Here is an 18,569-nt window from a genome sequence, read left to right on the forward strand (position 1 = left end):
ATCCTCTTCAAGGTGAGAAAGTTGAGCAAACTCTTTCTTTAAATGTGTGTAACTTGTAATGTCGTAAGAAAATGTTTAAGATTCTTTTGGGCAAATCCTTAATTTAATTCATGAATTGAAAAAAATTAGTATGAATAAAAATGGGACAATTCTTGGTAGGTACTTGCTGTGCACTCATAGAAGTTTAACTTAAATTTTAGGAGTAGTTATTAAGACAACACGTGTTTTATCGAGTTCAAAAATCGCGGTCGCAGTTTAAAGATGAGGATTATAACTAGATTTGCATCATTTCAGTTCGCATTAATGGTGCATACCAAGAACAAGTCGTTCAATGTTCAATATTGCCGAAAATTAATTAATTAATACGCGCACCCTAACCCCTGTCAATTCTACGCTTATGTGTAGCACATTCAACTATAGTCGGAATTTTATAACTTTGGTTTAACCCCGCCCACATGAACAAATGACGATTTGAATTTGTCGAATCAAGAAATGGCTAGCCTCCTTTACTCAACACTATTAAAAATTTGACGGCTCAAGTGTCACACATGTCAAGAAGATTTGCGGTTTTGCGAGAATTTATTTAATCGTGAAAGTCTCGTCGATTTTAATAGTGTTTCATCTTCTAATGTGTGGACATTTCTACTCCGACTTTTAGCAAATATCGACGAACTATCAAAATTTTGCAGAGTGAATCAGACTTCCAGCTAAAATTTAATTGGCCCAAAAGGTAGGCGGAGTTAAACAAAATTAAGTTACAAAATTCTGACTATAGTAGCGAATTGCACTACGCCCTAAATTTGCAAAGCCGTCTACGATTAATATTAATACGAATCGCGTGTGTCTTCAGGATTTTACTTCCCATTGAAGGAAAACACAAAAAACATTACCTAGATACCAATAACAAGATGTTAAAAAAACTCTAATATTATTTGCAAATAATAATTAAATAGAAAAGGATTAAATCGTATACATTAGAACCAGGTAAAATCGCTATGACGTAATATGTCCAGACCAATCAGTTCGCACAAACGACTGAGAAGGGTATTCAAATCCTCTCTCTCTCTCTCTCTCTCTCTCTCTGTGTGTGTGTGTGTAGTTGATTCTAAATTATAAACTATAAAAAAAATTTTGGCTTTACATATTTATAAGTTATAAGCAATATTGGTATTAAAAAAAAGGTAAAAAAAACAGTAAATGAGCACAGTGGCAAGTTATTGTTATAAAGATACGTTGAAATTGGCAATCGTTGAAAAAAGATCTTTTTGTGCAAGAAAAATTTACAAATCGATACGATATGACATTTCAGAATAGTAAAATTTTTACATCGGTAAAAAACAAAATACTATCTTTTTACGGCGATGTCATTTTCTTTCAATTGCGCTGGTAATTTGTAAGAAAGAACTACCACCAAAATAAGCGACGGATTTATGCCAAACAGAGATGGACCAAAAGATTTCAACTATACAGAATGTCCCAGAACTCATGACCCAGAGAACAAGAAGTGCCGACATCCAATACTGATGGTAAATGCAAGACAAACATTGATTAAGTTTAATAGTATCTATTCGAAAAAGGATAAAAAACAAACAACCAATCCCGAAAGCTTTTTTTGGAAGTGGAGTAAAAGGCCATCCAAATTTCCTAAGCAACGAGAGTGTAATGTTCACTTGAGCAATTAATGATAATAATAATAATAATTCGGAATTGGCTATCGTTTCTTCGTCTTAACTCGATTATTTTTTGACAAAAAAACCTTTCGTTTCTAAATTTTGGTTCAGAATTGTCTCCATACGCTATTTTTCTCTGGGTTACGAAATCTGGGACATGTTCTGGGACTGTATATGTGGATAAGTATACAATATTAAAAAAAATAGGTAGGGGAGACCGGTGTCAATTGTAACAAAATTTAAAGATTTGTTTAAAATAAGCTTATTTAACTATTTAAAATTTTGAATTCATTGCAGTCGAAAACTGAAAAACTTAACAGACATAATTCTGAAGTCTACCAATAACTTTTCAGTTATAAAACCAGGACACTTTTTAGAAGACCATGTCAAGTGTTACATCGACACCCAACTGGTGTCAATTGTAACAAGATCAGTGTTAACTGCATTGCATTGATTAGGATTTTACTACATCGTGACTAGGGTCTTACATCATCATTTCATTACTTTTGTGGAGTGTCTTTAAAAAAAAGCGGACCGAAATTCTTCAGTTGACAATTGCATTCCAGTTTGGTTAGGCCACTATCTTATATCTATAATTATTATTATTCTACTTTCTACAAATTTTACCTTGTTACTGTCAAACCAGACCACGTGTTACAATTGACACCGAATAATTTATACAAACATTATTGGTTTTATTTAATATGTTTGGCAATAGCCCAAACACAAATCAACAAAAAATCAAAGAAGAGACAATACAAAAAATGATCCTTATTTTGCAATATCTCTTTCTTGGTTATTTTCCCCAATTAAGTGAAATTAATGTGACAATGTTTATTTACTTTTTACTCGTTTTTTAAACATTTGGCTCTAACACACATGGTATGTACACTGCATAGTAATAAGCTAGATAATGTATCTAAACTTTATTTCTGAACAATGTTTAAAATTTCAAAAAGATGCCGTTGTAATAGACTTTGTTACAATTGACACCGGTTTCCCCTACATTTTTTCTGTAGGGGTTTTTTGTGTTCCCACAATTTATTTGACATACATACAGCAGCGGACAAAAAATTTTAGACGTCAATGTCATTTAATTGTCAACTGGTGTAAAACCCCACTTAAAATTTGTAACCTTACTTTTTTGTACTGTCAGTTTTGAGTTATAATTTTTTAATTTCAAAATTTTCGGTGTTTTCAATATTGCAAGGAACTGACTGTAGATCATACCGCTCTATACTAAAGATACTATCTAATTTTATTCGTTTCAGTCTTGATAATTCTTGATTGTCAACTTGTCAATACTTTGATGTTTTAATCGTGAGTAATGGCAATGACAGTAAAGCACAGACTACACTAAATTTTTGAAACGTCAGAAAAATGACGTCTAAGATTTTGTGTCCGCGGCTGTATGTTTAAACAGTTTGATTATGTCGGAAAACAGAAGTTTAAAAAATTCACATTGTGTGAATAGTTACTGCTGGGCCACTTTAAATTTGGCCCCTACAAAAGATCTGCTAAAAAAAAAAGAAAAATTATCATCGGTGGACGTAAAAATCGAGACACGGTTGGCAATAATTCGAAATTTGTATTATTGAGCTCTTTTCCAAAAAATGTTTATCAAAATTACGTAGTTGTACGACTGACACTGTAAATGTAGGGAAATTAGTGTCTTTTTTGTCTCTAAAAAAATATTGTTTGTCGTTTTATATTTAAATATTTGAACAAATCTATAAATAATTAATCTGATTTTGTTAGTCCTTGTCCGTTTAGTAATTTAAGATTTAATATTATGAAGAGGTCATATTAAATTGTTAAATTTTGTAACAATAACTTGCAATAATAATCAATTAATCAATAACCAAATACAGTGGAACCTCGATTAACCGTGTCTTGATTAACCGGATTCGCGATTAACCGTTATTAGGCAAATCAAGCACTAGAAGCAGTCGATGATATTCTGAATTGTAAACAGAAAAATTTTGATTTTGATGACATCCTGTTTTTTATCACTGATAGTTTTGGCGTCGCGACGCTTTAAAAACGTAGTTAATTGTGAGGGTTTGTGATATCAACCCCTAATTTAATTTTTTTTAATATAAATGTGCTAAAAATATCTCAGCTGTTATTTTAGATTCAATGCAAATTGTCTTCAAAATTTGAGAAAAAAATGCTGTTTTATCAAGTTAGTTTCCAATTTCATTACGTCAAAATTGGGAACTACGTTTACACCCATCTGTCAACATCTTGTGTCACAAATGACATCTCTCCTTTGGCTCGCTTTAGATTGTAGCAAAAGTCTTACTTGGTGAAATTGTCGCTTTGTCGATGTTAATTAACGATTTCTGGTGTCTATAAGGTGCAACATGCCCGTGTTAATCAAAATTAATCTTTATAAGAGTGAATGAAGTGACTTGTGAAATTTTGGTGTAAACGTAGTTTGCCGCTGCGCTGTCATAATTTTGAAAACTAACTTGATAAAACAACGTTTTTTTCGCAAATTTTATACACAATTTGCATAAGATTTAGAATAAAAACTCAGATATTTAACATCACAGTTAAGATATTCGCTAATGTAGTTCGAAATTTGTTGAAAAAGTTGTTTCGATTAACCGTGCTTTTCACTTATCCGTACGACTCTTCCTTTTCATTACCCTGGATAATCGAGGTTTCACTGTATTATATACAATCTTATTACAGTCATACTGTATCAATAAACAATGCCATAAATCACTGAAAAAATGTTTAAAAAATCATGTCTTCAACTTTTTTAGATACGATGGATTGGGGAGTAAAAGTTGAATGCCAAAATTAACGATGTCTGTGCAATAATTTTACGTTCAAATGAATTTGTTATGAAATTTAAATTAGTGGGAGAACAGTTCAGCAATGTTGCCATTTTCCTAATTTTATTTTAGTCCTACTCTGGGGAAAAAAAAGGTCTCACGGAACATACGAATTTTTACTTCTTTCAAAAAGAACGTCAAATATGACTAAAACCTCAAAAATCTGGTGCGGCTTTATTAGTTTTGGTTAACCCGATTGTTTTTTTGTTTGTGTGACAGCTCATTTCATTGTTCACTGTCCGATGAGCTGAATCCATGTAATCAATAACAACCAACAAACAAGACTACCTATTACTCAGAAAATAGAAAAATCAGGAATTTATGCATCCGTGACTTGTCATCAACATCCACGTTCACAAGCATTTTGACTCGATTTCAAGGCGTATAATTTAATCAAGTTCAAGCAATCTGCTCCCATAAAATATTTCTTTTAACACTTAATTAATTTAATTCTTCTCATTTGCAACCGGAGTTAACAGTCAGATTCACTGTCGCTTCCAACATTTTGTAATTTGATTTCTTTAAACAAGTCCTTGACGGAATTACACAAAATTGTACACAACGATCTCTCTCTATCAAGGTTATCATTAATTAAATTTGGTGGATCGTTTCGTAGAAATGGAATTTATTGATTGATGCAAAAAGTACAAATGAAATAAACCGCGGGATGTACCTATTAATAAAAAAATGTTGCAAATTAAACCAAAAAAAAGTTGTTTTGTGAATTTCAGAACCAATTTGCCTCCTGTGAGGATTGAACTCACGACCCCTGGTTTACAAGACCAGTGCTCTGCCACTGAGCTAAAGAGGCTACGTTTGTTTCAACAAGATAGACGTGGAGATAAGCGTAACGGGTTTCTGCGGTAAAATTGAACAGTTTTACATTACAATGATTATAAAGGTAGCTAAAATTTTCATCTAATACTATTATTCATACTAATTAAACTAAATTTGGCTTATATTCTTTCAAAGATAACATAACACATGTTATGATCACATTGAAACCACTCTCAATTGTTCAGTTTTTTTTTTTGGTTTATGGGAAAAGTACAAATAGTAGTTCAAAATTTTCATTTTTTAGTTTGCGATAAATTGTGCTTTAGTCTAGACTTCAGGTCCTAGTCTTGTAGCGTCATTATTTTTTAATATTTATTGATAATTGTAAAGTCCGTTTTTTTTAAAAACTACCAACCTCCCCTGCATTACAACCGGCAACGTTGCCTAGGGAGATTTTTGGTGAGAAAATAGTTGTCAAATTTTTCACTTTTCTGAAAATTAGGCAGTGTTTCCGTTAAAAACGTTTCTTTTACAGCCTGTTGGATTGCAAATCAAATAATTTAATAGTGAAAAGACTCGGCACAGCCTGAAAGGCCATTTTGTGTAATCAAATTGTCAATTAGGCAGCTAACCTATTTGATTTTAACACCAAAAAGTCACCATCGACGACGTTGCCGGTTGTAAAGTGGTGGGAGAGTGCGGTGTTGGTGGTTTTTTAATAAAAAAACGGACTTTACAAGCCAAGCAGTTTCAAAAGGAAGAAAACAGGATCGGAAGGAACAAAGTCAGAAATTTATGGTTAAAATCAATTTTGCAAAGCACACCAAACAACTGAAAAAACTTTGTTTCACACTGCGAAAAATTAATTAGGCAAGACTGGACAGCCTCATGGGAGACGCAGCTGTAGACAATATTCCACTAATCATTGTAACATTAACAAAGTAATCAGATTCAGAAGATGAAATCGATGAACTAGTTGAATCTGATTCGGAGCTCTGATGATTTTCTTCTTTTTCGTTTGGAAATTAAATATTTACCTTTAAAGACAAACCAAAAACTATCATGACATCTGTTTCACAAGACATTACACTAAAAAAAATTATAACCTTAGTTACACAGCTCAAAAATAAAAGTGACTAAATCTAGTTACTTCCGCCGAACGTGAATCATTAATATTTGATTTTATAGTATATCCGGTGAGAGATTGGGAGATTTCGACAGTTGACATATAGATTGGCAGCAAATTATGCTACAAAATACACTAAAAACACTGAGTTCCTACGCGAAATGGATGACAGGGTTGTTAGTAACTGGGGTTATTTTGTTATTTTAAATTTCGCGCGTATGGAATACTTTTTATTGCGTAGATTTAGTGACTTTTCTGTCATTCAAACTCTCACCGTATGAACTATATCACCAAAAAGTCACCATCGACGATGTTGCCGGTGTTGGTGGTTTTTTAATAAAAAAAACGGACTTTATTTATTAACGCCACAACAGATAAAAAATACGTCTGAAAATCCTTCTACTTTTTAAACCGATTGATTTATTTGTGGATTAAAATATCAGAACTTATTTTTGGATAACTGTTCGGGTGATTGGATACTTCGACTCACACTGTGTTTGAAGTAAATCTGGAACTTTTACATCGATTTTGCCAAAAAACATCGATTTTTAATACATATATTTTTATTTTCGATGTATCATTAAAAATCGATGATTGCGGTTTCGATGTATGTATTTTATTTTACACTCTTGATTTTGGTGATATTTTGTTTGGTTGATTGTCAACGTATATTTTAGAATATTGTTTATTCTTATTAATCTCAAATTTGTTATTTTTTTATCATTTATTTACTTATTATTTTGTTTGTTACTTATGGTTTTTATTTATTTTTGTTTTCTCGTATTGGTTTATTATTTTGTTGCTTTATTAAGAATTTTATTTATTTTTGTTTTTCACAATAAACTATGCTATATTAAGCTTTTTATTTACTATTTTTCAAAATCGATGTTTTCTCCGATGTATTGGGGATCGATGTATTTGTGCTCTTGTTGAAATTGAGTTCAATATCGAGTTTTTTTACTGGATGTTCCGAGATTTAGTTTGAAGCACAGACAGAGGGCGTTGCAGTGTAAAACTAACGCTCACTTTGCGTTACCCATTTAGATAAGTTAATCCGTTGTTGATCTTTTCTTCAAGATCATACTTCACAGGATCATTTCTGTAGTATATCTTCACATACTCCAAACTCAAATTTGGAGTTGACGCAACCACGATGAGGAGAGATAGTTTCGTGTCCTGAGCGTGAGGCAGATTTGTGTTCAGTGTTTCTGAGCTCAAGTCATCGATGATCGTTCAGCACAATCTTAGGTTTGTGTGATGGACGCGAAACAGTCTGAGTGGCTCCACTTTTATTTAATCCCAACAAAAATTCCTATTCTGAGATCTGATGATGTTAAACAAAGGGCGAACCTACGCATTGTTATTGCAAAGAATCTGGGTACAACTTAAAATCATCATTTTAGTTTCAAGCAGTGTTCAAAATTATTGATGGTTTTTGAAGTGTCTGGAAATATTTTTTTTCCCACGTGTGGTAAACGTAATGTAAAAGGGATTCTAAACGATCATCAATCAAGCTGCAAAAAAGGTCAAACAGAATCAAAATGGCAATCCTAGAATTTAATTCAAACATTCACTTCTTTTGATTTTACACGTAAACCTTGTCGTTTTTCGTTGTGGGCACAGTTTTGTTTTTTTTAACATTATTGTCTGTTTTTTACTAACCATTGTCCATTTGAGGTAATTTACTTCATACTCACATATATGCGTGTTTTACGTGTAACAATGCAGGATGGGTTTTCTTTAAAGTTCTGCTTTGTTATCGGATTTTCGTGAAGGTTGATAAAATTTTATCGTGAGACATGTATGAGAGTCATAATGTAATTTTATTTAGCTCCATATATTTGCAATGTTATGTCTTTTGATTACATCTATATAAAATATTTTTAGGAACAGCGGCAATCTTATGACTTATTATGACCTCATAGAATGAACATGTTGACAATTTATAAATTTAGTGTCATGTGCCGTCTTAAGTCGTAATTTCATCAATGAAATGGCGCAACACTCAATACATAATACAGTAGATTCTCGATAATATGAAGTTTTTTCCCGGTTCTCTTGATTTCCTTCGATAAATTGAAAAATTTCAATGTTATTTGGTCACCTCGTTAATTTGAAGTAAAATCGAGAACTTTTTTCCTGACAACACTCTATAATTTGCCTCGCGTGGGCGTACAAGAAAAATAGAAAAGTTCTGAAAAGTCATTGTCATTGCAGCTTTAAAATCAGATTTTACATTTTTTTGACTTAAGTCTTTTAATAAAGGATTCTTGGAAGTTTCGTCGAAACATAAATCTGTTTCACTAGAAGAACAAAATACGGAGTGATCATTTTAATTTGTGATCCAGGCGAGTTTGAAAAATCTAAAACAGTGAAATTTTAGTTGATTAATCTTGGTCTCAAGTCGTGTGGTAACTTTTTTAGTAATCTAGTAATATCCATTCACAAAACATAAAAGTTACTAAGGTTGGCGAATACAAAACATCCTAAATGTGACAGTTGGCGAGAGTGGTAACTAAATGGACGTTTCTAATTCTAATGTCAAAAGTTCAATTTCAAAGTTTCAAATTCGACTTGAATTTTACTTTGTGTAAGAAAAATTAAAGAAATTGATAATTTCTACACTGAGAGGTATCAACTGGATCCTTAACGCTTCTTTTATAGGTAACCTAAAATAAAATAAATAGATCTGACATTAACAACAAACTTCAAAGTGCAGTCCCATAGAGAGTTCGATATATGCAGCTCGCCAAGTACAATCTGATTTACCAAAAATCTAAGGTAATTTGATTTTTATGTTTTGTGAATGGATATTATGAGAATTTGTTTGTCAAAATGACAGGTCTGAAATCTTGCCATACTGAAATACAAAAATCAGTTACAGCAACCCATTTCTGATGTGGACTTGGCTATAGTTAGATGATAATAAAACAAATGTTGACAAAACGGCAGTATTTCTGTCTCGAAAAGAAATTTTTGTGTCGCAGTGACATTTTGGAAAGACGAATTCAGCCTGCAATAATAGTGTCTACATGAACATTTCAGTTTTAGAAGTGTTTATAGGAACATCTTGTCTTAGTTTTTTTTATCGCGATGGTAGGCCTTCCGCTAACAGTTTCGGGTTAGAACCTGAAAAAAGCGATAAACTTGGAAAGTGGTGTACTGTAATAAATCGTCATGAAACAGCCAAATAGTCGGTCATTAAAAAAACACTTTGAGCAGCAGTTTAGTCCAGGTTTAGCGTTTCAGCCGAAAGTTTTTGCCATGAAGCGTGAATTTGAGGTTATGTCCAATTTGGTAAAGAAACTCTCAGACATGACTTGAAGCAAAATCTCATAGCCGTCTAGATCACAAAATAATATGATCACATGTTATAAATTTTACGATATTTCGTCAAAGTGGGGTTGGTAGATTTTACACTCTCTTCTCTGATTGTTTTTTTTATTCTGACTATTATCTGTTTGCCTTTAAACTCTCGTTTATTTGAATTTTTTCTTGCCTTTCTCTCGATTATTTGAATCACACTGTATTTTGAACTCTCGATAATTTGAACTTTTTGCCAGGTCCCTAGAGTTTCAAATTATCGAGGTCTACTGTACCTTTATTCACCTCGCAAAAACTTTAATTTGAGTACAATGTACAGTTTCAAAATGTCACATAACATCTCCCAGTCATCTCTTCAAATATTATTGTTATAAAGTTACAATAATTAATAGATATATTAATAAATTAAGTACATTACAGTAAACAATATGAATAACATTACAATAATAATGTAATTAGTTGACTCACTAATCCATTCACAAAACATAACAACGAATTTGCCTTAGATTTTTGTTAAATCAGTGTGTACTAACTAGCGAACTGCATAAATTAAATTCTCTTTGGAATTGTACTTTGAAGTCATTTTAGATTACCTAAGGGAAATGTTGAGGATCCACTTGATACCACCTTGAAAGAGGGTAAATGGGTGGTCACTTTCTGTTTTTGCAGTAGGACCAAAATAAAATTAGGAAAATGGCAACATTGCTGAACTGTTCCCCCAATAATTTAAATTTCCAGTATTCAAAGCCATAGTAACGTTGTTGTTTTATTGTCAGCGTTAGTCAGGTCGGCTCGTGAACGAGTAATGTAACTATGGTTAAATGTGATCAATGCCACACTAATCGACATTGTTGGTTCAAAAACTTTGTTAACTGTTTTCAGTCATTTTCCACAAGATTTTTCCGATTTTTTTGCATCACGCCTTTTCGGAAAATGTCTTTTAGGTAACAAATTCATTTGAACTTCAAATTATTGCACGGAAATCGTTAAATTTGGCATTAAACTTTTACTCTTCAATCCATCTTATCTCGTAGTATTGAAGGCATGGATTTTTTTTAACATTTTTCCGGTGATCTATGGCATTGTCCGATGTTACAGTATCACTCTGGTGCGCGACTTTCCGGACAATTTGAAGGTACAATTTATTATCTCTTTTTTTTGCACAAAGTAAAATTCTAATTGAATTTGAAACTTTAAAATAGATCTTTTGACACTATAAAAGTCAACTCGGCTTATTCTCGCGAATTGTCACATTTAGGATGTTTTGTTTTCGCCAACTTTAGTGACTTTTATGATTTTATGTTATAGCGATTGATATGCATACAAAAGAGTGACGTACATACCTACAGTTTGCCCAACGATCTAGTGACCTTATGGCTTTGACTTTTTAAATCGTTTGCAGCCACTTTTTTGTTATTCTTTTTCTAAAATCAATAATTTATTTTAGCTCAAAATTGTTAAATGATTGTCGATAAAATAATTTTTTATGTTAAAACAATTAAAACAATTTTCATTACTTAAAAATAGCGGATTGTGTACATGCAATTCTCAAATAAACGTTAATGTAAGTTGTAACCGAGTGTATTCACATCAAAGTAACATGGAGAAACTTTTTATTGCTGCAGTTAATTTTATGTATTAGTAAAACATGTAGGAACATGCTGGAGCTTCAAGAAACATTTTAAGAAACACAGCAGAAACATAAAGTTGTTCAATGTAGCATTGGTGTGGATGCTCAATGTTGTTACTAAAAGGCTTAAGAATGTATAAAAAAGCCATTATTTAATATTAACACTGCACATAAATGCATAAACCAAATGCAAAAAAAAAATATTTAGCTGTGGAGCACAAAACGCGCCGGTTTTAAGTGTCCAGTAATAATGGTTCAAAAATAAATAGCAAATTCATTTAATTGGTATCAAAATTTACAAAGACTTACGACCAAAAGTGTAAAGCTAATTGTGATTCATACTAAAAAGAATTACTCTGTAGATTTGATTGGATTTTTGTCAATTCAATTTTACATAAACTATAGTGGCCAATTTATGAATATATTGTGTGATTCATTAAATTTCCATTCGCAGTTGGCTTTGAGAAAAAAATTCATGTCGTAACTAACACCATTACAGTAGTTTCGACTTAACATTTGCGAGATTTGCTAGTTATCGAACAAGAAGTCAACGCACGTCCAAAATACACGGCCTACCTAGAATGGAAATTTAATGAATCACACGATACAAATTTTATTCGATTTATCACAAATATTTTTAAATTTTTACATTTATTTGAACATTGACGGAATTTAAAAGATATTGTATACAGGAGGTTAAAAGATATTGTATGGAGGCAACAATTCTAAACCAAAATTTTGAAACAAAAGCTTTTAGCTCAAAAAATAATTTAGTTAAGACAAAAAACGGTAGCCAATACCGAAGCTGAACAGAATTTGAAAATCGGTAACTATGAACACATACTATCATCCATTGGTCAGATGAACATTACACTCTCGTTACCTAGGAAATTGGGTCGGCTTTTTACTCTATTTATAGAATAAGCTTTCGGTTATTAATTTTTTATCTTTTCTCGAATACTATTAAACTTAATCAGTTTTTGTTTTGAAATTAGATCTTGCTCTCTGGGGCGCGAGTTCTGGGACACCTGTATATTATTAAATATGTTCCAGTAGAAGAAGCTTTTAATTTACATTTAACTTCTTTTTCAACCATGATAGTTTTTAAATAATGGGTTGATAGGTACCTACTTAACCCCCTGTTGATCTTTCCATGACATATAACTTTGTTAAAGCGTAGATTTAAACAGAAGCTGGTAGCTTCTCTATAACTCGTTAATAATAAACACACTATACTTGTATAGACTCAACACAAAGTGACCACGCAAAAACGTTATCGTTTACTTTAGCTACAGGGAGAACAAGAAGATTTTCAGAATCGGTGCAAGCTTTAACGGGTGTTATTACAGAGAATATGATGAGATCGTTAACATGTAAGGTTGTTATGTTTGCATAGTTAGATATCTTGTACGCTAAGTGCTGTATGGCCAAAGGCTACAAGCTGAACATCAAGTGCAATAATAATAAACATCAATAGTCTTATTTTTTGTCTGATTGACTGTAGATAAATAATTTTATAATGTGCAAGATAACATCCCGTTACACAAACATTAAAAGGCGGTTACGAAAATATGAGGTTAGTACATAATATACATATTTCAGCATTCAGTTTATGATGAAGCACAAGCGCAAAATTGAGATAACAATTTATTATGATTTTTTTATGCATAACCTCCTCATCCGTATAAACAGCGTAAAATATGAATTAAATCCAGGATGTTACAACTTAATCTCTAAACTGCTTATTCATTCAAGCTCCGTGCTTCTTACTTTTTAGCGATAATAGTGTCGTGTAATTTGATTTCTTTTACGCTAGAGATGAACACCTCAAACGAAATTATGTAATTCGCTGTTGTACTAAAACGACTATTTGATTTGTTGAATAACGATTTGAGTGCTGTAAAAGTACACTCGGGCCGTGAAATGAGATGAATCTTTTTCAAGAGTTGTTTTGTGTTTCTTCGCTTATTCACAAGAGGCAACCATGTGAAGAGTGGATAAAAAGTGTAATAACACTGTAAATGAGATAGGAATTTAACGAGTTAAGCAAAGTGAGTTTTCATATTTGAATACATTAAACAGATAAAAATGATATAGCGAAATCAAAAAACAAAGTTTAAAACAGGTTATTTTATTCATCACTATAATATTATTGATGTGCAAAACCGATGCAATTTAAAACTATACATTATTGAGTTTTTACTTGAAAATTTAAAAAATTTGTGTGGTGTAATTTATGTTTTCCAATTTTTAAATTTCTATCACTAGTGATGTAGCTTAAAATTTCTTCACTCGCTACTAAGGGGAATTCAAGTTTTCTTGATTTAAAGTGTGAAAAATGAAAATTGACAAGTGATTTTTAATATGAAATTTTAGCAAAATTAGAAAAAAATCGTACCTACAGGTTGATTTTTAAAAAACGGCAGGCGTTGTAGAATTTTTATTTATGAACCGATTTCAAAAATGAAAAAAACAAATTTAATGGTTTTTAATTAACTATAAACTGATGATTTTAGAATTTTTCTAAATGTCTTAGTATCTTTTGGGGGATATTCAACTTTCTTATTTTAAATTGGAACCCATATTTTTTCTTTAATAATTTGGAAGATATTAATTTTCTTGATTTAGAAATGTGTAGTGTGTTCTACTTTTACAAAAAATATTTAAAAAAAAATAACATAAATAAAAAAAGTTAGGCAATAAAAGTTAATAAAATCTAGGTGCCTGCTGTCAAATAACACAATACCGTTATTGTAATGCCAAAAAGCAGCAAATAACAGAAAAGATTGGCAATCATTTCTGAAATTATTGATAACAAAAGACAATAATAATTACAAATCAGAAAAAAACGTCTACCTAATTTAACTAAAGTACTGTTGAAACGCCATCTCGTTTTTTTCATTGCCACAATTGACACCATGCACTTAGATTTTATTGTTTCTTAAATTTTTGAAATCGGTTTATAAATAAAAATTCTACAACGCCTGCCGTTTTTAAAAATCACCCTGTATATGTAGATACTGCACTTTTAAAAATTTAGCTAAAAGAGTCTACCTGTGATTAGAATTTAACTCACCTCACACGTTATAGATATTTACATAACAAGTACGGAAAGTGACCAATTTCGCACGAGTGTAAAAGTAGATGCACGAGGCGCCAGCCGAGTGCAGATATTACACGAGTGCAAGAAAGACATTTTCCGACGAGTTATGTACACTATTTTTCCTACGATCTTTCATCATCAGTTTTGACAATAGTTCATTTCTTATCTATTCTAAATGTCATTTTTCTACAACCTCATAAAAAAGTGACGTATTCCACATATTTAGATGGTTCATGTTTTTGTACATCCAATTCCGAAAGTAAAAGTTACTAGTGTGATATGAATATATCCGCACAGACCTGTCAAAAACGACCTAACCAATTCATTTTTATCATTATGCATGTTGTTTTACAGTGAATCGTCTAGATATTTGAGACAAAAATTCAAGAGTTACATTTGTATTTGAAAATAACTGTCAATTTTGACAGGTCTGTGCGGATATATTCATATCACACTAGTGACTTTTACTTTCGGAAATGGATGTACGGAAACATCAACAATCTATGTGGAATGCGTCAATTTTATATGAGGAAAAATAGCGTACATAACTCATGGGAAAGTGTCTTCCTTGCACTCGTGTAATATATTCATACTCGTGCGAAATTGGTCACTTTCCGTACTTGTTATGTAATATCTATTGGCTGCTAGTTTTAATCTGAAAATTCGCGTAATAATTGGACTGACATTTTTTGAACACTTTTGAAGTAAATGACATTTTAAATAATTTTTAGCATAAAGTATAACTCATTGGTATCAGGCCACTCTAATGTGTAAATTATCGAAAATTTATGAGTTTAAATTCAGCTTTTAGTTCTTTAGGAAGAAAATTAAAGACAAATTGAACGTAGAAATTTTTGAGGTTAGTACGTTGTCCAAGTTGGGTACATCAATATCTCAAATTAATTAATAATAATAATTAACCAACGATTTGTAGCAAAAGAGGGACTGATAGAAATGAGCTGCACTTTAAGTCGTTTAAATGCAAACTCTGACATCTGCATCGAACCTTAATTTTAGCAATAATAGAAAAAGTTCCTATGGAGTTTTACTTTTAAATGTTGAATGATAAAAATTCGTCGCTTTGAAGCAAAAAGCCTATAAATTACGAAAATGTGTTTTTTTAAATTTTGTATAGAACTACAAGGTATTAAGGTATTTATAAATGTTTTTAGCATCAAGGGTTGCTATAAAATATTACCAAAATTTGCCGCTCATTACAAATGTGAGTTTCAATTTTTCAACTGACATTTGCAGTTAACCTCAAACATGGAGTAAAGTAAGTTTTGAGAAATAAACTGTTCTAGTTGTGGTTTAAAACCTAAAAATGAAAAACTTGGTTACGTAAGTAACATTATAAATAATTTTCAAGATACTTATATTCACTATGAAAACAAAGTGGCAAAATAGCGGATGACAGAAATTCTAGAGCCACCTTTGATGCTAGAAACATTTATAAACACCTTGTACATAATTACTTACAATTTATATCGCTGTGCCAAATTTCAGTCAGATGTAGATGTCGGGTTTTGTATTTGAGCGACTCCCAGAATTCGCGAAGGATCCGTTTTAACCCGATTCTGTTTTTCGTTCTAAGTGAATTTGCGCAGAAAAAAATAGATTTTAATTAAGAACAATTTATTAAAGTTAACCAATCATAATCTGGCATGAGTATAAAATAATGAATGCCAACAACACTCCACTTTGCACTGCTACTAACATAAATTGGTACATAACAAAGATTCTTTAGATTTTTATTATGTAGTGCGCAAAATTTTGTGCAGTTTTGTAACATAAAACTAACAAAAAATTATTTTGAAAAATACCTTAACGTGTCAAATTGTTTTATAAGAAAATAACAATTATTCCTTCATAATAATTTTTGCATATTTTTTTTAGATAATCTCTATTTTTTTATTTTACTTTTTAACAATAAATATCTTAGATCATAGTAAACATATTTCGCTATACTTTTCCACAGATTTATATCCAATATAAAAATAAACATTGACGGTGTATTCACCTTTCAACGTTCATCTTAGTATAAATAAATTACGTTTTAGTAGTCACGATTTACTGGAGAATGTTCCAGTTGTAGACAGGTAGTACGAGATGAAATCTATTGAAATCTATAGAATTCCAATAATAGAGGTAAATTTATTGAAATATATTTTTTTAAAGGCGAGATACCTGTTTGTAAAACGAAATTTTAATTTACCAATTTGTTACTTTTTACGTAATTCACGTGGAGCGAACTCGTTTATAATTTGTGAGAATTCGGAAAAATCTTTCAGAATCCACATCAATATTTCTACAGGATTTTTTCTATTCGGTTTACAATCAATGACAATTCGAAGATCACTTAGAAATTGAATAACTGAAGGCTAAAATGCGAAGATTAGTTGAGGTTTAGAAGTGCGTAATCTATTTTTATTATTGTTGGAATTCATAAATAAAGTAACTTACAAATCTGTGATAATTTAAAATATCGTGTGATCCATTAAATTTTGATTCTTGCTCGAAATTACATACATGAAAATTGCTGTTGGGGGTATTAGTTACGACGTGTAATATTTCCTTAAAGCTAACTGCGAATGGAAATTTAATGGGTCACACGTGGTATAAAAACCATTAAATGCTCAGATATTAAATTTTGTATTTACAAGCAGGTAAATTAAAATCATGCAAAGTAATAATGTAATGAAAGTATAATTTTTTATGGTTGGTTGACTGAATTGGTTTTTAACTGTGGTGTTGTTAATAATATCGTAGTAATCCGAATAACTAATAATAGTATTTTAAGTAAGTCACGCCATGATAAACTAGCGCCAGTGCTTCTAATTGCAAACGACATCCGTATCTAAATCTTTTATATGAATGGCCTGTCTCCACAAGAGTAATTCAATTTAAAACTAATAATACATTAGAATAGCATTAGTTCTTGTCTCAGGGTGAGTTACCGCGTTAATTTTCCTTTTCACTTTCCTTGTGCTACACTCTTTGATTTCATCCGCATAAATCTGAATAACAAATGAAAGGAAAGTAAAATTATGGCTCTTACCTCGTAACAAAATTCATGTCGCTATTTTTTGAATTGGTCGAATCAGTCAGACATTGGTTGAAAGTTACAAAATGTTTTTAGTGCTTCCTCTTGCAGTATCCTCTTTCAACACTAACACAACATGTAATTTAAACGAGATCTGAGGTCCGATAATTTAAACAAAATTTTAATATCGTTAGATTTTCCACATTTTTTCACGTAATTATTGAACGCACGACACTATGTGAAGAAACTGACACCGGTGGTGGCGATGACGAGGAAGCGCCGTGATGTTGGGTACTCAACTATCGTGAAGAAACTGTTATAGAGTAGTTCTTGCGCGAAATCTTCAACAGTTGTAGTGAAATTCTAAATTGCACTGAGATACATATTCTACCCCTACCACTGAGATTCTTCTAGCTTTAGCTATTTTTTATGCTCTTTCGTGGCCTAGACATTACCTTCGGTTCGACAAGCCATTTTTTAAGCTGCATATTACTAGATTATTTCAGCATTTGTTCAATTTTATCCGCAGATCTACGTCTCTTCATGCCGAATGCCATCGATGCTCGCAATCAGACTGGAATTTTATACTCCATTATTTTACGAAAATACTCGAATATGCACTTTGATGCGGGAAAATACGACGTGCCATTATTTTAATCACGACTTTTCCTCTTTTCTGATTAATTAAAATTGACCTGTTATTTGATGCAACATTAAAAGCATTTTATGACTGTATTTCCTACTGAAACAAATTTAAATTTCTCCGAAATTAAAACATTTTCCCACCGTAAGAATAATTGTTATAGAAATAGACGATTGACTCAATTCACCATGTTGACAAAACTGTTTTTAATAAAGTGCGACAGACAAGCAGAAAAACGAATTAAATTCGACATTTTCTCACTTGAATGTTTATCAAAAAAAACGAATAACGGTACTCACTGTGACAATAAACATCGTTAAGTATGTTTACGAAAAAAACTGTAAGCAGAAGTTTCTGCGAAAATTTGACAAGTACTGTTGAATTTTATTCAACCAGCTCTGACGTCC

The 18,569-nt window shown here is 31.5% G+C and overlaps 1 protein-coding gene and 2 non-coding genes across 3 annotated transcripts in view; 1 reads left to right on the forward strand and 2 right to left on the reverse strand.

Moving 5' to 3' along the window:
* The window catches only part of LOC148182267 (cuticlin-3), a 28,486-nt gene extending 10,616 nt beyond the window's left edge, over positions 1–17,870 (reverse strand). Inside the window, exon 1 of the mRNA XM_088034886.1 lies at positions 17,535–17,870. Coding sequence (XP_087891012.1) covers positions 17,535–17,551 — 17 coding nt within the window. The 5' untranslated portion in view covers positions 17,552–17,870. The remainder of the gene's footprint in view (positions 1–17,534) is intronic.
* TRNAT-UGU (transfer RNA threonine (anticodon UGU)) lies at positions 5,256–5,327 on the reverse strand. The gene has a single exon. It is a non-coding gene; the product is annotated as a tRNA-Thr (tRNA).
* Positions 7,494–7,701, forward strand: LOC148182270 (small nucleolar RNA U3). The gene has a single exon (XR_015771752.1). It is a non-coding gene; the product is annotated as a small nucleolar RNA U3 (small nucleolar RNA).
* Positions 17,871–18,569: the final 699 nt, after the last annotated feature.

The sequence above is a fragment of the Gnatocerus cornutus genome, chromosome 1 (genome assembly GCF_029298725.1).
Source record: "Gnatocerus cornutus isolate USDA-ARS CGAHR chromosome 1, icGnaCorn1.1, whole genome shotgun sequence".
In the NCBI taxonomy this organism is placed as follows: domain Eukaryota; kingdom Metazoa; phylum Arthropoda; class Insecta; order Coleoptera; family Tenebrionidae; genus Gnatocerus; species Gnatocerus cornutus.